This window comes from Pleurodeles waltl, chromosome 1_2 (assembly GCF_031143425.1).
Source record: "Pleurodeles waltl isolate 20211129_DDA chromosome 1_2, aPleWal1.hap1.20221129, whole genome shotgun sequence".
In the NCBI taxonomy this organism is placed as follows: domain Eukaryota; kingdom Metazoa; phylum Chordata; class Amphibia; order Caudata; family Salamandridae; genus Pleurodeles; species Pleurodeles waltl.
Genome location: NC_090437.1, coordinates 310,697,041 through 310,719,379, shown reverse-complemented (window position 1 = coordinate 310,719,379; position 22,339 = coordinate 310,697,041). Strand labels below are relative to the sequence as shown.

Below are 22,339 nucleotides of genomic sequence, written 5' to 3'. Positions count from 1 at the left end.
TTAGAGAAAAAAAAAGTCCACGAGCCCGATGGAAAACAGCGAGCCTTGCATGTTTTCTGTACTTGGTCGCTGCGCTCGAGGAGGGCTTGCCACCGGAAAAGGCATGACATATGGGTGCCTTCCACTAATGAAAGCAAGAAGATTTTATTAGGGAAGCCCACGAACCAATAAAAAGCACTGACATGAAGTTGACAGGGCTCGGAGCCCTTTTCTAAATACTTAAGAGTCTCCCTGCGTTACGCATGCGCGAGCGCATGCAACGCAGGCTCGACCCTAAAAAGGAACCAACGCGAGTGGATCTGGTTGTGTCATATAGTCACAACCTGGGTAGATGGAGCAGTGACTAGCCTTGTGTGGCACTGGAGTTCTATTACACAAGAAAGGTTTTTCAGATCCAATCTGGCACCTGGAGCATTTCAAAAGGTGAGGATCTATGAGAAGATATATCCATCAGAAACCGATCTTTGTATAACACCTTTAGGACACCGTCAATAATGTCATCCTTCCTTTTCTACCTATCATTTGGTGTGATTTAAAGATTAGTTACAATATGAATACATAAACAACATCTACCTAAAAAGATATTTAATTTACATGACCTATCTTCACCTCTGAACTATAAAAAAAAAAAGATAACCCTCTGGATCTTATTCTAGTCCCCACTAACATTTTGGGAATAGGCATACCAATGCTTCTAGACTGAAATAATGACTCTGTCATTCATTTGAAAAACATCACCTAAGTCAATATCACAATATGGTAAGCCAAAATAATCAAACAATGAAAACAAACAACCAAACTAATTATTCTTGTCAATCTATCATGTACTTTGACTTGTCTGTCAAATGTGCTTTCAAACTCAGAGATGTTCACAGGGAGACATCATGAAGAAGCTGGCTCTTTTAAAATGTACCGTTATAGAATCCAAAATTACCTGCACACCATGTTACATTAATTAACTGAACAAAAGCACACATATTGCATTAAAGATTAGTATATACAAAACCAATAGATCCACAACACATTGATTATTCATTCCAATACCTACTACTTCCTACTTCAAATCAGATAGATTTCAAACTCTTCTAAAACACTATGGGGGTTATTACAACTTTGGAGGAGGTGTTAATCCGTCCCAAAAGTGACGGATATACCACCAGCCGTATTACGAGTTCCATAGGACATAATGGACTCATAATACGGCTGGTGGTATATCCGTCACTTTACCGTCACTTTTGGGACGGATTAACACCTCCTCCAAAGTTGTAATAACCCCCTATATTCCACTGCAAAACTCCACAAACCCTTTCCTCTTTTCGCACTTTAGCACATTCAGATGAAACTTCTGTAAGTCTTGCTATCACCTCCAGGGAAGTAAACCTCCAAAACACCCATCTGACTATTGAATACGAGGCAACAACAGCTATCTCTTATTATCACAACTATCGATATCCAACCTGGCTATTTCGCCCTCTTTTGGACACAGAAGTCACATAAATATAATCTTTTTCAAGTATTATTCACAGATGAACCATTGCAGCCTCTAAGTGATCAGAAATCTCTACTCCATTACTCATACTACTTTTCATGCTTCCAAATGCCTGTTACTCAAGATGGCCTTTCCTCAACCTTTTTCAAAATCACATCAAATCATCCGTTGCAGAAAGGGTCAATACACGACCGCCTCAATCTATCTTCAATACGTCTCAAAATGTTCTTTCCTATGAAACCTCGTTGAAAAATTAGTCTTTCAAGTGGCTTTCCACATTACCAACAAAAATATTACAAGCTCTTTTCAACCTAGATTCAGATCAAATGACAGTACAGAACTACAACATTTGAGGTGCTCTATAATACTCGGAATCTTCAAAAAGGTTGACAATAGCTTTGAATTTTTTTGGCCAACCTAGCGCAGAAGGTTATGGCGTATCAGTCTATTAACACCTTCCGCTCAGCTTTATCAGCAGGACATGTGCCCATGGAAGGATCCCCAGTGGGGGAAACACCCTTTTGAGTGTAGGCTCCTACATGGCATTAGGGTATCTTTGCCTCCAGAGCTGCACTGCTCGCCTGTTAACATCTTAAGACGGTGTTAAATGTTTTATATCATGGCAACCTAATAGGTTCCTCTCACAGAAAGAGCTCTGGACTGAACTGGTGATGATGCTGTGCATGTTGTAGTGCAGGAGGGTCTCGGATGTCCAAGCCCTAGACATTACAAGAAGGTCTTTTTTGTCCCTCTGGAGTGTCTTTTACATTGAGCAGACAAACAAAATCTAATACCAGAGTCAGAGTACCCAGGGTTTCTGGACATTTCCAAGCTGTACTTAGTGTAATGCCTCAGGCCCATGAGGAAATGTTCGAGGACTACCGGCACCAAGGTGAGAGACAGCTCTCAATCGCCCTCAAGAAGCCACACAAGGCTGTGTCATCCCAGACCATAGCCCGTTGGGTACGTTGGGTGATGCAGGAAGCAAAAGTCTATCTTAGAATATTTGGCATACACTCCACTCATGAAGCAATGGCCTCTATGGCGTTCTGTTTGGGTGTCCGCCTGGAAGATATCATGAACATGGCTGATTGGTCCTCTGATTCTACCTTTAATAGGATTTACTTTAAGCCAGTTCTGGATATGGCTCAGTTAGTGGTAAGTAAGCTTTAAACTAGCATAATTCTCGTCTCCAGTCCTGACATAGAATGAAAAATGTCCTAGCTATCGTAACTGAAAGTTTCAATTCTGTTAAGGACTTGGAGGTGAGGATTATTCCACCGACGGAATTATCATCTAGGAAACCCTCCCAGTGATGAGTAACATTTTCCATTTTCCCTGCTATAACATTTATGCAGTGATGGTTATTGAGCAGATGTTTACTACATACATTTTGCATATGGTGTAGATTTACTGTTACTCAAACATCTTGTATTACAGTACCTTCATTATCGGGTGGCCTGATAGGTGAAGATCCTCTTGGTAATTTTGTCTCTTTTTTTCAAGGAATGGAGAATGGGAAACGGGATTCATGAGAAGAGAGATAGGCCATGACTTGCGCAATGAAAGGATTTAGTGACAGAGGAGACGTACTATCATGCTGGTGCTGACCTGTGATTGGGAACTTGCTCGCATATGGACTGATGCTAATTGTTTATTTTTACTAATCCCAGTGTTCCGTGGGAAATGTGGTTTTGTTAAGTAATAAAAAAAAGATTGCTGTAAAATAAAGTGAAGAAAGCTAAGCATAATCCTCTCCTCAGAGTCTTTTATAGAATTGAAACTTTTTGTTAGGATAGCTAGAAAAATTCTCATTCAGACCCCCAACCACACCTGACCCCTCCAAAGACCAAGTACCTGTTCATAAAGCCCCAGTACATTATTTGAACATGTGTTTTTATTTTGAGAGCCGCTATTCATTGATTGGACGATTACTCCCTATATTTGCAATTGAACACATTAAAAAAAACATGCTTGAAAACACACACTGTCTCGCATAAACTGTGATGAAGCAATGGTACTAGTATTTTACAGTATATACTTCATCCTACATTTGCTTTTACATGCAGAACATACCTTAAATATTGCTAAAACGTATGCAGGCACAATAGAACTTTGTTTCAGCGCCTACATTAACTTAACGTACCTGACTTTTTCCTTTTAACATCAAAATATTAGTGACTTTGCCGAAAGGGAGACCTAATGACACAACTTCTGCTTCAGTGACATCATTTGGAATTTTGCGAAGATGGAGGACACGAGACGGAGAGCAGGGAAACCGATCACCTTTGAATTTCTTATTGTCGTTCCCATTAGCTGCAAGAAAAACATTTTATTGAACATATTTATTTGGTGACTGGGTTTAATACTTTCTGAAGCAGTGTGTTTATTACCACAAAGACAACAGAAACAACACAAACAAGCATGGGCAAAGCCAAGAGGTCTGGGTTTAATATAAGCACATGAATTATTTCATTAAGACACAGGAGCTGAGGCCAGCTGGAGGGTACTGAGAGAACTATGGTTCTAAAACCGTCCCTCAGGCAGTTTAATATGAACACTCCAGTGGGGGTGGAAAGATACATCCATACAGCCACTAAAAATAGAATTAAATGAAATCTAAATAAATACTCCGCTGGACGAAATTAAAACAGCATTTACAAAATCTCAAGCCAGTGACAGGAAGAAGCTGCTTGAAGAAAGCCAATGGCTAAAATGGGAATCGAAAAACCACTCTATGCATTGTTAGCAATAACTCCGACAGCTGCGCTCCGAAAACTCGATCTAAAATCAGATGTACATGTAGCGCCACTGTTTGGTTAAACTGCGAGAAATCCACTTTGAAATGCTCAACCGCTCATGTTCAACATCGCCTTTTGTGTCAAAACGCTGCAGAATGTCTGCAAGATTACTGCATGGTTAATACAAGATTCTAAATAAATAGCCTGTGAATTTCCAATAGAAAAAGGGTAACTCTGAAATATGGTAGAGTGCCATTCACTCACAAAATATTCAACACATTCCATGCACACCTTTGCAGATATTGATTAACCCGGTGAAAACCCTTTTTTAGGCTGCAATATTTTTTGAAGTTGACAACAGAGGTTGACAACAGAAATGCGGGCCATCCGAATGTGAAAAATGAAAGCCAAGGGTTACAGGCGGTGTTTTAAATGGAAACACAAAAGAACAGGTACTAACTACTTCGGAGTACATGACTGACTCGGGAAAGTGCTGGCACTCCAGCATTTCGACCATTGCACCAGTGCTGGGAAGGGCAAATTAACGAAGGGCAGGTACTCACTACCTGACAACACCTGCCCATTTAAAGCACTGGATACAGCAAGAAAATCTTCAGCTTACTTCAAAAACCTTTAACATTTAAGAGCATTATGTTGAAATGAAGTGCCGTTTTACACGTAGTGACCTCGAGGCACAACGGGCAAGGCACTATGGTATCACACAGTGCTTTAAACGGGCAGGTGGTCACAGGTACTGAGTACCAGCACTTCTTTCATTGTGAAGGGAGACTAGCGGCAAGTCTCAGTATCGCACAATGAGTGCCTACACCTTCTGTGACACCAGTGCTTGAAATGGAATTATAGAAAAGGCCGCAGATGCTTCTGCGACCCCCAAGTGTAATTCTGATAGTGCTGGCGCACATGTAGCACCGGCGCTCTCTTCGAGGACGTTCCTTAATTTGCACTGGGGGTGGACAGGCAATGCAAATAAAGAAATCACTCTGCCTCTGTGCCCACATCATATTGCAGTTGCGGGGGCAGCGTCAAAAAGACCCTAGGAGGCACATTGAAAGCGTGCCACAAAAAGGTAGCGCTCTGTCAGTGTGTCCTCTGAAGGCTGCCCCCTGGATACGTGAAAAGAGGTCCAATTGAGCCCCCTCCCCCACTCCTCCCTCCCCCCCAGACATCCGACTGCAGGCAAGTGGTAATTCACTGCACTCGCCTACGGGGGGGATCTCTAACCACTCTTTATAGTGCAGGCAGGCTGCCGCCTGCACAGAGAAACCCAGAGCCGCTATGAAGTTGTTGCTCCGTATTTCACTGAAAGCACGGACTTTCCCCTCCCCCCTCAAAGGCAGCTGGAGTTTGCGGCTTGCCTTGGAGGCAGCGCATTCATTGTAACAGGGTGCAGTCTTCCTGTTTACACCTTGCGCACCTGCTTAAAGGTACTACACATGGCATAAATATGGAAAGTGTGCCAGATATATAATAATGGCCCTGATGCAGATTTTGCCTGGAGCATGTGCACGATATACCGGGTGACTAAGATAACCTTGAAAAACAAATTCTGCCCCCCTTAATGCAGCTGAACTGCTGTCTTCGAAGACATCTTGATATCAGCATGTACCACCGCTTATTGCATGTTTTCCAAGGTCAACAATAACCCAACAAATCACAGGTAGCCAGTCCATTTTTCAGGAGCAATAGGAGCCTTCGATCACAAACAAGAATTCCACTGCTCTAAACCATAGCTGAATTCAGTTACTAACACTCTAGTCCAGGTTGGCACCATTGGCTCTGCTTTCTCTACCCTATGAAGTGCTTGACATTATCTGTAGATGTAAGTGACTTATGTAGAAGCGAGGGCTGCCCACCATGGGCATGACCATGCCCCTTATCCTAAAAAAAGGGATCAGTCTTTCTGGGACAGACTAAGAAATATACGCTGCCTCTCTGAAAAATGGCAAAACTGTGGTTAGATTCACCTCTGCATATCCCTGAAAGTTGAGATGGTAAATTTAGCACAGCAAACTGATTGTTACTGCCACTGCCAGGGAGAAAAAAAAATACAAACACTCATCCAGTGCACTTTTTTCCTATTTATCCCCAAAGAAACTCTAAGTGTAGCTATATTTTGCCCATTTTCTCGAACCTCTCCAGTGGAAATCCACAAACCCTGGGTACCCTTAGAAACCACAGGAAACCAGAAAAAAAGGACACAAATTTGGCATAGATAACTGTAGCGTGCTTTTCATTAAACGTACGATGTAATCTGGAACTCCCTTCAAAGCGTTCGATTGACTTCGTTCCACAGTGTCAGTTGTTTGTGGACGGAGAGCTGATCAGAAGCTTCAGTCGTGAGTTCGTTGTACTTACGATTTTCAGCATGAATGCTGTTCTGATACCTACACCTTGGTCCGGAGTCTGACTGCTTCCTGCCCCATATATTACAATAACTTATGTGGAATAAAGATTATGGAGCCCAAGCTACCCCAAATAGCCAAAAAAAAAAGAGCTCAGCACTGGGAGTGTGTCTGTGTGTGTGTGGTGGTGATTGGCTGGGGGGGGGGGGGGGGACATCCCAGCACTTAAGGGGTTACTCAGTTCCAGGCAGTTCCTCCAACACAAACCACCAGCAAGCACTGCAACAGGATAGGATGGGACACAGTGTCAAAGGTTTCAAACAGATCCAAAAGGATCAGGGGGGCATCTTAATCATCTCCATTAAATTCTGCAGAGCTGCTGCTGTATTATGAAGAGGACAGAGGCTGCAGAAGTTTGTTTTCTTCTAAATAAGCTCACATCTTCAAAGTAACAAGTTTTTCAAGCAATTCGGAGGCAGAGGCAAATCTGGAACAAGTGACATAAGAGTCCTTAGGAAGAAGTGAGCTGTCTGCCTCATTATTATCATCGCTACCCCTTGCCCAAGAATCACGCAGCATCTGAAATGGAACAGAATCTGAACTGAAAAAAGAAAGCATTATACTTTTAGACTCTTAGACTCTTTGCCAGACCAAGTCAGTCTATCAGAAGAAGACCCATCAGTTAGGCCCACATTTCACCTTTGCAGACAGCAAAACATACTCAGTCTTCGAAACTAAGAAACTAGAGCCAGCTCAGTATCCCGCATGGATCCTGGTGCAGAATTAGACACACCCGACCACTCCCAGACCCCCACCCACCAACCCAGAGGCCATAAGTGAAGGCAATGCAGTCTGTGCCAGATTTGCCCTTGAAAAGAAGTGGTCTGAGAAACAACTGGATCTAGACCGGTGCAGAGCTTAAGCAGCTAGATTCACCACAGTCTTGAATTACTTCAAAAGCACTGTAAGAGGAACGTCAGCGTGAGCCATGCCAAACATTTTAAGGATAGCCTGCTTGAACGCACGTGCCTGCTTTACAGTCAAGCTTGTAGTGGTACAGGGTGGTTTAGACAAAGGCTCGAGTTTAGGAACTGGTACAGAAGAAGACGTCTCCTCAGACCTTTTTTCTTCGAAGTGCTTAGATTGTATATAAAATATGACCGCGTCAGCGATGGAATTGTTTCCAGATCCAGTCTGGTGCCTGAGAATGGGTTCAATCAAGGAAGCTGAGAAATGAGTAGTCGTTGGAAGATTATCCATTAAATCGGATCTAATCACTCCACACTGTAAAATGGTTAACAATCTCTCACTAAAATTGTATATAATTTGTAAATTCACTACCACTGTACACCACTAAATATGTGGTGTATAACTGCACCGCTTATTTAAATGTCTAGCTTATTTTTTATAGCTCTCACGAATCTCGAAGGGACACCAGCTCTTCGGTTTTAGCTATCTATCTTCTCTCACTGTATTTACAAAGTATGAATTACTTTTAACAAAAGTACTTTCCGTGTAGGTGTTTACTGGTATACAATCGACATTAACTTCTTTTTTTTTTTCTACTGCTACTGCACAACAATATGTCAGACCTTTACTGTAAAGCGCTATGTCACGCTTGGGAGGTTTAGTAGCGCTAAAGCAGAGACTACCAAATAAACGAATACAGAAAGAGCAGATTAGCATTCACTTAAACCTAAAATAGTTCATGCCACGAATGACAATTTAATCCCAAAACCATTGTCTCCTTTTCACCACTGTTTCGAAATTAACCGACAGATCCAATTCTTGGTCCTCACAAAGTCATTGTTCAGTGACGACTCCAGCGTATCTCAAGTTACTCAACATGGGATAGAACTTTTGCACTTTTCTTTTCTTTCTTAATAAGATTACAATTGTTTCTGATATAGCATATTCAGCTTATCAATTGTATATGTATGAATTGTTTTCTTCTAAATGCAAATGAACTCCATCTTTAAAACTAACAAAATATGGGATAAGAACACCCAGATAAAGGAAGTGAAGAGTTGGGGTTACAGTGACTCATTTGGCAGTCAAATTCCCTTTCCCAGAAGGGGATATCCTATGGTTTTCCTCAGGCAAGTACCACACTGTACAGTGCTCCTGGGATGTCAGTACTTTATTTTATGAGCATCTTGTTATACTCAACCTTGTTTTAACCCCTCCGCTGCCAGGCCTTTTCCCACCTCAGGTGGCAGGACTTTTTTCTGGCTATTTTGGTCAGTTTGCGCTTAGGCCCTCATAACCTTTTGTCCACATAAGCTACCCACGCCAAATTTGTGTCCTTTTGTTCCAACATCCTAGGGATTTTAGAGGTACCCAGAGTTTGTGGGTTCCCCTGAAGGAGACCAAGAAATTAGCCAAAATATAGCGAAAAAGTTGTTTAAAAAATAAATAAATAAATAAAATGGAAAAAAGGGCTGCAGAAGGCGGCTTGTGTTTTTTCCCCTGAAAATGGCACCAACAAAGCGCTTGTGGTGCTAAAATGACCATCTTCTCAGCTTTCAGGAACAGACAGACTTGAATCAGAAAGCCACATTTTTCAAAACAATTTTGGCATGTTACTGGGACATACCCCATTTCTACTATAGGTTGTGCTTTTAGCCTCCTTCCAGTTAGTGACAGAAATGGGTGTGAAACCAATGCTGGATCCCAGAAACCAAAACATTTCTGAAAATTAGACAAAATTCTGAATTCAGCAAGGGGTCATTTGTGTAGATCCTACAAGGTTTTCCTACAGAAGCTAACAGCTGAAATAAATAAAAAATATTGAAATTGAGGTAAAAAAAACATCAATTTCTCTCTACATTTTACCCTGTAACTTTTTCCTGCAATGTCAGATTTTCGAAAGCAATATTACTTTTTACTCCAAATTGTTCCTGCAGTCAGATTTTTTAAATCACTATACCGTTACACCTGCTGGATGCTTCTGGTTGCGGGGATATCTAGGCTTGTAGGTTCAACAAGAGCCCTAGGTCCCCAGAGCCAATAAATTAGCTGCACCTTGCAATGGGTTTTCATTGTATACCAGGTCTACAGCAATTAATTTGCTGGAATATAAGAGTGAAAAATAGGTATCAAGGAAACCTTTGTATTTCCAAAATGGGCACCAGACAAGGTTTTAAGAAGCAGTGGTTATTTGCACATCTCTGAATTCCGGGGTGCCCATACTAGCATGTGAATAACAGGGCATTTCTCAAATATATGTCTTTTTTTACACACTCTTACATTTGGAAGGAAAAAATGTAGAGAAAGACAAGGGGCAGTAACACTTGTTTTGCTATTCAGTGTTCCCACAAGTCTCCCGATAAAAATGGTGCCTCACTTCTGCGGGTAGGCCTAATGCCCGCGGCAGGAAACACAACATGGACACATCACATTTTTACATTGAAAACGGATGTGTTTTTTGGAAAGTGACTAGCTGTGGATTTTGATCTCGAGCTCAGCCGGCACCTAGGAAAACCTACCAAACCTGTGCATTTTGTAACACTAGACACCTAGGGGAATCCAGGACGGGGTGGCTTGTGGGGCTCTCACCAGGTGCTGTTACCCAGAATCCTTTGCAAACCTCCAAATCTGGCCAAAAAAATCACTGTCACATTTCAGTGACAGAAAGTTCTGGAATCTGAGAGGAGCCACTAAGTTCCTTCCACCCAGCGTTCCCCCCCCCAAGTCTCCCGATAAAAATGGTACCTCACTTGTATGGGTAGGCCTAGTGCCCACGACAGGAAATGGCCCAAAACACTACATGGACATATTACATTTTCCCAAAGAAAACAGAGCTGTTTTTTGCAAAGTGCCTAGCTGTGGATTTTGTCCTCTAGCTCAGCCAGCACCTAAGGAAACCTGCCAAACCTGTGCATTTTTTAAAACTAGACACCTAGGGGATTTCAAGATAGGGTGACTTGTGGGGCTCTCACCAGGTTCTGTTACCCAGAATCCTTTACAAACCTCAAAATTTGGCCCAAAAAAAGAAAGAAAAAAAAAAAAAAAAACACTTTTTCCTCACATTTCGTTGACAGAAAGTTCTGGAATCTGAGAGGAGCCACAAATTTCCTTTCACCCAGCATTCCCCCAAGTCTTCCGATAACAATGGTACCTCACTTGTGTGGATAGGCCTAGTGCTCGCGAAAGGAAATGCCCCAAAACACTATCTGGACACATCAAAATTATCAAATACAAAACTACCTGTTTTTGTGGGGGGAGGGGGGGAATCCTCAGCAAAGCTCAAATTTTTTCCACATTTCTGTGTGGGATCACCACACCGGAACAAATTTCCTACCACCCAACGTTCCCCTCTGTCTCTCGATAAAATTTATACCTCACTGTGTAGATGGGCCAAGTGCCTGTGACAGGGAAGAGCCAAAAACATGCTGAAATGGAGGGGGGGACCAAAGCGGATCTAAAAGGGCAGTTTGAAAAAAAATATTTTTAGGCTGACAAATGGGGCAGAATTTGTATGGGTATAGATACGACAATGCTGGGTGGTAGGAATTTTGTGGATTCCTACAGATTCCGGAAGGTTCCATCACAAAAATGTAGGAAAAGTGTGTGATTTCCAGCACAATTGGAGATTTACAGGGCCTCGTGGGTAAGAAAATGATGCAGGGTGCATGTGAAGCACACCACCCTGGACTCACCCAGATGTTTAGTTTGCAGGTGTGTCTAGGTCGTGTCGATTTTTCTACATGGCAGCGGCCCAAAGTTCAAAAAGTGCAGCCCTCACCATTCCAAGTGGGACGATTTTGAGAGTTAGCCAAGCTCTCATGGCCCAAATGTAAACCAAAATCCAAACAAATGTCCTCTTGCTTGCTGTGGAATAAGATGTCTTAGTGTGCTGGGGGACAGCTGAGAGACTGTTAGCCCCTTCAGTTGGTGTGGTGGCATAACCACGCCCATACTGGTTGGTAGCCACCAGCCCACTATTATTATTATTATTTTTTTTTTATTCCCTGGTATCTAGTAGGCTTTCTGCCCCTACCCCTACCCCCCACCTCACCCAAGGGATCGGGGGTAATTGCAGAGCAACTTTGCCCCCTTTTGGAAACTAATTCTTGCCTGGTGTCTGCCCTAGGTGGCAGATGAGCCTTACAAAAATAGGCCGATCTGCTCCATTTGGGGGGCAGAAACGGCCTAAAATAAATTTGATCCCCAGGGGTGCAACCCTTGCCTAAGGAGTCGCTCCCCTTGCGTGAAATTGGCACACACAAAAAAAAAATCCTTGGTGTCTAGTGGTTTCTGCCCCAAGGGGGACAGGATTAGCCTAATAAAAATAGGCCGATATGTCCCCAAGGGGGGCAGAAATGGCCTAAAACCAATTTGCCCCGCCCGCCAGGGAAGCGACCCTTGCCTAAGGGGTTGCTCCTCTTATCAATGTAACCAATTTTAAAAAAAATCCCTGGTGTCTAGTGGCTTCTGCTGCCCCCCCAGGGGCAGAAACGGCCTAATAATTTTTTTTTCCCCTGGGGAGCGACCCTTGCCAGTTTAATAATAAAAAAAAAAAAATCCCTGCCGATTCCCCTTCCAGAGAGCCCCCCGGTGTGCCCGGTGCAGGACGAGCTGGTCTCGTCCCCGGCAAACGGGAGCCGGGGGCAAGACCAGCTCATCCCAGGCACCGTAGGGGTTAACCTTTTACTTCTGAATAATTTACTTGTTTTTGCTTAGAGAGTTTCTTCCAGGTACGTGGTAATTGTGGGAACAATATATCTACGTGTGAGTGACACCAGCAATGCCAAGAACTTTACAACATTTACAAAACGTGCATTTAGAGCAAATACTAAATGCGTTCACAAGCACGGGAGGTCACACTTCAAAGTACTATGCTGCAGACCTCCGATGTAAACCAAACCTATGCTACAAAAAACGGTTCCTCAAATAACTCCATGCTTTTGTCCCTTGCTAAAGACATACCACAAGCTAAAGGGCCTCTTGAAAGCACACTGAAACCTTCAAACCATTTCGCTGTCCCACTTTTACACCATTCACATCCAACAGAAAACGAGCAACGCTGCCCTCCAACCTACTGACAAATTATGCTCCACCCAGACTATGACAGTGGGCATGTTCGTGCCTGCTGCAAGACCAGGCCAAGGTTCAAAATGGTTGACGATAGATTTGTTTGAGTTAAATGACAGTGATGGGAGGTTGAGCAAAAGTATAAATCAAGTATAAATAAAAGACATGCATTAGTTAAAGCGCACGAGTAACACATTTGTCTATTAGTAACTTACTGTAGTAAAAGGATGATGACCTGCTACATTTATAGGAAGGAGCCTGTTGCCAATTAAACTGCAATACAAGTAAAACATATGATCGTCTACTTCTTGAAAAAAAAAGAAACACCCTTAGAAAGAAATGTGTTTAGTATAATGTCCTTTAAAGCAAAAGCAGAATAAATCATAAAACGGGCTTTAAATTGGACTTTAGGTTTGGTCTGGTCTGAAAATAACTCCAGCTTTGCTCAAGATAGGATAACTGGTTGAGTGCACTTTTAATCGACAAGATCAAAGAAAAAGATCGCAACTCGGTTTACTTTTAAAACAGCCACTTGCAAATTCCATCCCAATACGAACAGGCCACTCCATAATACTACTACACATTCACAACAGTGACGTAAACAAGTACGTTATAATAGTGGTGGCTTTTTTATATTGCTGCTGCTCTATCAAAACAAACGAAAGAGATGACCACGTACTGGCTTGTTTTAAACAAACCGATCCTACAGTAATCAACTGGCAAGTGTTTTCCCATTTTTTGGGAAGCACTATCATCAGCACTGGATATTCCAGCTGGCGTATCAAGTGTAAACGGATGATAGTGCAGAAGGTGGGTGTAGCTGGCATGAGTAGGTTACAGCGGTGGTTGCCAACCTGTTGTCCGGAGACCCCTGTAGGGTCCGCCAAGCCTCCCCAGCGGGGTCGCAACTGCTTAGAAAATGAAATCATGTTAACAGATTAGGTCCCCAGCTTTCAGCAATGACTCAGTGGAGGGGTCCCAGGATTGCAAAAATGATTCAGTGGGGGTCCCCGGGTTCCTGTAATGATAAAGTTGGGGTCCACAGAAATCAAAAGTTTGATCATAGTCATTAGCATATTTAATGTCTGACCTAGCCTAGATCAAAACATAAAACTGCAAACCATAACCAACGGTGGTCAATATATTTCCAACATAATAATGTATGATTTTTTTTTTATAAAACAGAGTGACCCCATCATTGAATTTCCCAGAATGTCACAGGTTACCCAGATTTACTGTTCTCCCACTTGCAAGGTTTGTTAAGGTGCATTTCATACAGTAAGAAAACCTATGCGCGTCTGGTTTCTATTATGGTAAACCATGAGAAACTTAAGCACACATTCTCACTCATGGCAGTTATTTTCCATTCAAATTCCAAGAGGTTCCTTGCATTCCAATAGGTATATTTTCCACGGATACTGTGCTATGTGCACCAAGTGTTGTAAGGAACCTTGTAGTAATAAAGATACTCTGGCTTACCTATTTTAGTCAGTGTTATGATGATTTTAAGAATGTATGCTGGCGGATGTAAGACTCCCAAGTGCTGGAAATGAAGGTCAGAGGGCAAGAAATTATAGAAAGGGCACTTGTTGAGTTTTAAAAAAATACTTGTATCGTAGGTCACCTGGTGTGTGTCTGCGCTCACCCGATTCTGTGATCTATGTGTACTTGTGCTTCTGGTAATCTTTTTATAGGAAGGAAGAGCTTATTCTACCATACATCATAATTATTTATGAGTTTTGTAGGAATGTTCATGCAAAGTGCTTTTTATACAATAGTCGCCCATTTCTGGAGAATTTATGAAGTGAAATGTGGTGCTAAATGATTCCAGGGGGGGATTCTTACTATTTCATCATCTCAGCCAGTGAGGATCTCAGTTGTTTTCGCACTTACTGTGACTTTTAGGTCTTGCCTACAGCGACAGCTACTATCATGACAACAGACACCACAACTCACACATACACATACATGATGCAGGTGCTTTAAGGAGCATTTGGAGAGCCCTTTTCCAGTCAATGGCTAGTAAGGTTCAACTGGCTTTAGACATTAGCTAAGAGCTGCCCATTTGCATTTGTATTGGCTTGCAGCATTTTCTCAATGGTGAATACTTAAAAAAAAGAAAATAGTGCATCTCTTGAATCTATTGCACATTCACCCATACAGTGGCTTCCCGACCACCTTCACACATCTGTTGCTCTTTGCTCCCTTGCCTCTCTGATCCAGTTCCCAGCTCCAGGTCTCTCACACCAGTCCCCAGTCCTCTCTGGGTTTTCTTTTTGTTATTTATTTATTTTTTTAAGGGCCCAGCAGCAGCAAAATGCTATCAGGCCATTTGTTTTGGTTCTTGCGCTCCTGCACAGTTTTTTTTATTCCACCACTCGTCAACAACCATTGGCCATCTTGAACAATGGAGCAACCTAAATACACATGCTTGCATAGGTGTCATCCCCATGCATGCACATCTAATGCAACTATCTTGAAATAAGTTATTATTACAAGAAGGCGGCTTTGTGCACGCATGCATTGTAACGTGCACTACCCATGAGTTGGGCACAGGCGTGCAAACATATTGGCAAAGTCACTAGGAGTGCTTTAGACATTTGGAGGAGAGACCTACTATCATTGACATTTCTCTTATTATTTTTCAATATTAACTGCCTTGGGTCATCCAACATAGCCCTCACATTTTTTATTTTATTCTCACATGGTGTGCAAGAGGGAAAACAATATGACTTCTTCCAAATGTTTGTTTTGCTGTGGCCTGCTTCGGACCTACTGGCCTCACGGACCCTGCTGGTCTTAGTCACTGTGTTTTGCCTGCCCATTAATCGTATAACACTTTGTTCGGGGTTGTGGGTTTTCCACAATGCCCACTACGTCCTGATAGGAGGTGGGAGAATGTAGTGGAATTGTCAGTTTCCCTGCCTGTGATCGTTTTCACATTGACAGCCAGTGCCTGCAGAAGATGATGCATTCGGCAGGGAAACTGTCCATCGGATAGACTGTGCAGAGAGCTAGCCACTTACTGCAAAATATGCATGGTCAAACCATTAGTGACTGATGGGTTTGTCCCAACCATTTTAATCACCAAGACTTTTTAGACTTCATGTTTTCCTAGCAGTTGCCACTGCAGGAACATATCAAACGTTATGCAAATGTTACAAGTTAAATGTCACATTACATTTGAAAATGTACCCAGAACCAAATGTGCAACATACACCGAATCAGATCTAAAATGTGAAATCAGTTTCCAGTTATCTTCTATAATTACACTAGATATGCTAGAGGAGAAATATTCTGACTCAGTAAAAGTATAGTCCAATGATAGATGTACCTGTCTCGAAGCACCTACATTTCACACCTCATAATTACTCTGGCCCTCAGAAGCATTTCAAGGAGGGGTGGGGGGGGGGGGGGGGGGGGTGGCTCATACAAAACACATGAGAGAAACGAGTTGTGTAGGGCCCATGTTGGAAACATCTGCTATTGATTAGGATTTCCTTGCAGAGTGCAGACAAAACATACCTTAAGGGGACCTTCCACATAGAAAGGAAAGGCCAAGCTTCGACAGAAAGTGGCTTTCCTTTGAAGGCAAGAGGACTGAAGCATGAGGGACGTAGGTTAGATTTTAGGTGCAGGAAAAATCTTTCAGAAGTGCATCATCATCTTACAAAATTTAAGTAGTCGGATTCCTAGGAGTTTAGGACTGGTTTAGGAATCACCAGCAACAGTAAACAAGAGCACTCTTTAAATCCCATGCTTCAGCCACTGCAAGAAGAGGGACTTCATGCAGCTTGAGAAAAAAAGAAGACTGCTGCACAAAGGAACTTCGGACTCTGGAAAGGCCTGTGGGGAGATTCTATCTCTGCTGTGCCTCAAACATCTGTCTCCAGTTCACCTTCAGAATTACAAAAGACAGTTTTTATTGACTTTGGGTCCAAATTGCAAATTTCAAATTTAAAAAAGGCGATCTAAAAAAACATAATAAACTGGCAAAGGTGATTTTTGATCATATCCTTGCAATTTAAATTGTGGCGAATTTCCGCATATAGTCAGCATTCGATCCAAACAGCCTGCAAAATCAGCACTGGGTTTGGGCTGCAAGGTGTACCAATAACCAGTCAGAGACTGCCACACATGCATCCATATGCAATTATCCTTCAACCAGCTACCCCTTGGAGGATCAACACTCCATTCAACACCGACTCACCAATATGGATTCACTACAGCTACAAATCACCTTTGCTCAAGTTTTGAAACCAACTAACAGATTTATTTTCTTAGTCAGTCTGACATTTGCGCTCGAGTTCTAATGCCGCATCTTGCATTTTTGAGCCTGCTTTATGTGAACAAGTCACTTCCTCAAACAAATGAGAAATCACGGATAAACCAACTTATTTGAAACCTCATTTTAGTTTGCAAGTCAACTTGCATCTTAGAGTAACCTTGACTATTCTTGGCTCATTTTCATCCCTTGTCAATTTTAAATAATTTTACAGCATCTTTTACATAACTTTTGTTTTTAACAAGTGACTTAAACTTGTACTTTTTTATATAAATTGAATTGGGCTGTTAAGTTCTTCATATCTGAACTGTGTTGTTAGACTAGCTGCACAAAAGACAATTGTTCCTTAAAGCAATTTTGGAGCTTAGGCAACGCTACTAAGGATGAACCAAGGGTTCCCAACAGAATCCATGTGAGTCACATTGTTTGGACACAGTGAGAAAGCAGTCGAAGCTCATATCAAGACTAACAAAACTTCACATATCGTCAATAATGTCATTTTCTACATTTATATTAGGGTTCAGAATTTTAGCCTAAGACTGTTAGCGTTCTTGATATACATAGTACCACACATGGCAGTCTGACTGAAATCCCACATGCCCACAGATACGAGTATACCTAGTGGTGCATTCAAAACTTTATATGCCAATGTGTAAAGGTGTAAAAATATTAGTTTTTTTTTTAATCAATATAACCACTAATTTAGTCCTATTGTAAAATACATTAATTTTCAGGTTCGCTTTACAATGTTTGTGGCCGTCATGCCAAGTACTTCAGCGATGTAAGAAAGGCCCTGGAAGAGTGGATGTTTAGATTTTCTGTTCACTGACTAGTGCAGTAGAGATGAATGCAAGAGTCACACTTGCAGAGTCCTTTTTTCAAACAATGATTCCCTGATAATCTAATGACCAACCCTAGTCTGCTCTTATCTTCTGTCATTTGTGCTTCACTACATTCTGATACTCTGGGTTTTGTTTCCGTTGTCCAAACTGTTATCTAGGCTCCTAAGTAACCCGAAATGAGGGCCTTGGTTCAATGTCATTTTGTAGGCACAGACCTGAATTGCTCAGTCCACTTCCAAAGGTCTTATTTTACTCATATGCCAACAGTTCTGCCTATGTTTGTGTATGGGCCTTTACCTGTGTGCAACCTGTGGCCTCTGGACAGTATCTTGGGGGGCACTATTTACCACTGGGCCTCACCTTTTATTGCACTTCAATTGGTTAATTCAGTACTCCTTTCTTCTCCCCAATCTCCTGATAATTATCCAAGCTTCACTAAAACATATCAGCATTGTTCATTTGGCCAGGCAATTCCTGATAGAATTTTTTTCTACCATTTATAGGTTGCTTCATGTTTCATTCTGGAATTGCTATTGTTTTACCCAGCTTCCCCTTATTTTTAGAAACCTGGTAAGATGAAGTTTGTAATCATTTACAAAATGGAAAAGTAAATAATATTTCAGCAACTGTGTTTCAGCTGCAATAGGTTCCCTTTGTCCAGGTCTGATTCAGTAGCTCACAATCGTTCTCTTTGAACTTGAAATAAGCCTAAAACCATCAAGATCCCAATCTGCTCCCAACTATGTAATACAGAGGCCTCAAAGAGATTACACGGAGTTGGATAGTCCCATCATTTTTACAAATGGCTCATGACAAAGGAAGGCACCTTTACTTATGTTCAACCAATACTAGACAATACTGTTTCTCACACTCTTATGGCGTTCTACCCACTTTGAAGTGTGCCTCTAGGTAAGAGACAAATTATCACAAAAAGATCATATTTGCCGCCTTCTCTATCCCAAAGTATCTAAAGTATATAAAAACAGCTCATCAAGGAGACAGTCATTTAAATTAAAATCTTTAATAGCTTTAAACTCCAATTAGATGTAAGATTGGGATGGTATGGAAATTTCAGTTCTTTACTGACATTCTGCTTGGCTGCACAGTTCGTAAATAAATGGAAATGGATGTCTGAAGAGATCAAAAATCAAATTAGATTCATATTCTAAACCTGCACACTAATGACACAAGTTGAAGAGAACTTAAACAAAATAATTATTAACTACTACACCCTTAGTCTCAAAATTACCACTCGCCGGGAGCACTTCTGGAAGAGAGCAGCATTATGTTTCAGAATGAAGTCATAATAAATGCTTTCCTCAATCAAACAGTCATAGCTGCAATTTTAAAACAAACTAAAAATCACATTTCCATAAAAGCCATACCAAATGAGAGGTTCTTCTGCAATGTACATTCAGTTCAGTGTTGGATGCATAATTCCGGTCAGTTATAGGCACCTTACCAAAACAACAAACTACATACATAAAAGCAAGATCAGTGACATTTTTTGTTTTCATTTGCACTGTAAACTGAATTTTAAAGACTGGCTAGTCCCCTTCTCAGTACTTCCGCACACCTTTGTTTGACTACACTACTTCCTGCTCTCCACCTCCATCATCACATTCCCTATATATTCTCCCACAATTGGTGCCCATCTGCACGCAAACTAAATACAAAATGATGCTTACTGAATCAATACATTGCAGAATTAGTATCTGTGTGAAATCGTGTTAGTAACCTATTACGAACTATGCAACATAATACTTTCAATGTGATATTTGTAACCAATCCCTTCTTGTGACAGGAAAAATACAGATTTTCCATTTTTTATTTACACAGTATTTATTCTAGAATCTAGACATTCCACAGGGGGTGATGCGGAGGGCTAAGGCGCAATATAATGTAAAACATGAAAGACAACTGTCTCATCAGCTCACTATTCCCCACCCCAACCTGGTTTACGCCCTCAAGTAATGTCCTGTCTTCATGGGTTATCCCCACTTTTAGGTCGAGTGGAGGCCAGTGTTCATTTGTTGCTGTGAGCGAAGGGGTTATGTGTCTTTGTTACTGGAAATGAAGGAAAAGAAGTTAAAAACTGCATACACAGACACTGCTGCAGTGACGGGCCTGAGATACGTTTGCAGGGCTACTTGTGGGTGGCACAATCAATGCTGCAGGTCCACCAGCAACATTTGATTTACAGGCCGTGTGCAACTTTAAAAGGGACTTACTGGTAAAATCAAATATGTCAACCATGGATAAAGCAATCACCAACACAATTTAGACAGAAAGCATATGCACTTTAGCACTGCTTAGCAGTGATAAAGTGGCCTGAGTCATAAAGCCAACAAAAACAGGTCAGAAAAAATAGGAGGAAGGAGGCAAAAAATGTTGGGGATGACTCTGCAAAAAGGGCCAGTTCCTATAAATGCCCTCAACAGGAGGGGATATGGCACTTCCAACGTTGGTGAGACAAAAGCCTGGCAGCCGGATTTTAAACTAGTTGAAGTCAACAAATCAGGCCATTGGGAAGACCAAGGAAGAGGGAGTTGACATAATCTAATCAAGATAAAAGATAAAGCTAGCAAACGCAGTCATGACCTGCGTGAGAGCCTCAAAGTAAAGAAGTCTACCATCTTTCTGCAGCACTCCACAGATTGGATTTGTTTCCAATGATAACAATTTCAGTCTTATCAGAATTCAATTTAAGTTTATTATTATTCAAGTCACATATAAATAACTGTGTTTTGAAAAAATGTTTTGGATTCGGATGAGTTGTCAATGGAGAAGATCAGTTGCATGTCATCAGCATATTTGTACACTCTGACCTGCATTTTATTCAAGGCATGCAATAAGGGACGTATGTATAGATTAAAAAGATAGGGGGGGATAAGGAGGCTCCCTGTGGTACTCCACAGGTCAACCCAACCTTGGGAAAGCAGAGGAGCTACTGTAGCCTCTTTGAAGGCTCTCAGGACCGTGCCATAGCTTAAGGACTGATTGAGAAGAGAAGACTAAATTGGGATAACAAGAAAAGACCGTTTTTAACACCTTCAGGGGACAAGGATTGTTAGGAGAGCCCGATTTGACTTTAATTAGTAAGTCTTTAAGACGTGTCTTGCTGATAGCGGGCAGTTCTGAAATTTATTACTGGGTTGCAGTCTTCCATAATTATTATCAAGTTGGAGGGGCTAAAGGGGATGCTGGCTTTAATAGTCATGATCTTGTCAATGAAGAATCAATTGAGGGCCTCACAGAGTCTCTAGGTAGGTGGAATTATAAAGGTCACTCTCTCGGGGTTTGACAATTCGAATTCCAAAAATTTCCTTCTATTTGTTGGCTAATTTTATAATTTTGTATGAGGAAAAAGGCGACTTGAATGACGAGTCTCTTATAATGTTTAAGTTTTGACCGACAGACCTCTTTTCCATTGAAACAATAGTTCTTCCGCCATTTTCGTTCTGCTTGACGCAATTATTGTTTTCCTAATTTCAGATCATCTGAAAAACATTTTCAAGCATTGTGATGTCTAGGTGGTTTGGATTTGTGGAGCAGGCGTATAACTAGCTTCTGTCACCCATTTTGCAATCCTTTTTTCATATTTGTTTAAAGTAGAATTTATGCCTGACAATGAAGTTGCCAAAAAGCTACAAAAGTCCTCAGTATTGATTAAGGCACAATTTCTAGAGAAACTGTTGGCGCCAGAAGGGGATTTAGGAAGGACCATATCTAGAAGTGAGAATTTAATAAGAAAGTGGTCCAATCATGCACAGGGCAGTGTTTAAATATTTGATACTGATAAATTAGGAGCCAACCCCTGATCCAGAGTGTCGCCTTTAATTCCGGGTTGGTAAGAACACATGCTAGGTAAAGTTTTAACTGCTCAGCAGGTCTGATATCCGCAGAATACTGCGGACCTGTATCTTCATTTGCCCAGTGTAGGAAGTTGACTCTGTATGTACTATTTCAAAGTAAGAAACAGCATGCACAGAGTCCAAGGGTTCCCCTTAGAGGTAAGATAGTGGCAAAAAGAGATAATTCTAATGCTCTATTTTGTGGTAGAGTGGTCGAGCAGTAGGCCTATCAGAGGGTAGTGTTAAGCATTTGTTGTACACACACAGGCAATAAGTGAGGAACACACACTCCGACAATTCCAGGCCAATAGGTTTTTATATAGAAAAATATATTTTCTTAGTTTATTTTAAGAACCACAGGTTCAAGATTTACAAACAATACTTTAAATGAAAGGTATTTCACTCAGGTATCTTAGGAACTTTGAATCATCACAATAGCATGTACAGTTTTGGCAAGAATGGCAATAAGCTATTTTGAAAATGGACACTGCAAGAATCAACAGTTCCTGGGGGAGGTAAGTATTTGTTATGTTCACAGGTAAGTAAAGCACTTACAGGGTTCAAAGTTGGGTCCAAGGTAGCCCACAGTTGGGGGTTCAAGGCAACCCCAAAGTTACCACACCAGCAGCTCAGGGCTGGTCAGGCGCAGAGGTCAAAGTGGTGCCCAAAACTCATAGGCTTCAATAGAAATAGGGGTGCCCCGGTTCCAGTGTGCCAGCAGGTAAGTAC

The 22,339-nt window shown here is 41.6% G+C and overlaps 1 protein-coding gene across 4 annotated transcripts in view; it reads right to left on the bottom strand.

The window, feature by feature from the left end:
• Positions 1-22,339, bottom strand: part of PTBP3 (polypyrimidine tract binding protein 3) — a 467,207-nt gene that overhangs the window by 249,299 nt on the left and 195,569 nt on the right. For all 4 annotated transcript variants that reach the window (XM_069238700.1, XM_069238675.1, XM_069238683.1 and 1 more), the window contains one exon: positions 3,636-3,805. In XM_069238700.1, the coding sequence (XP_069094801.1) occupies positions 3,636-3,805 (170 nt within the window). The remainder of the gene's footprint in view (positions 1-3,635; positions 3,806-22,339) is intronic.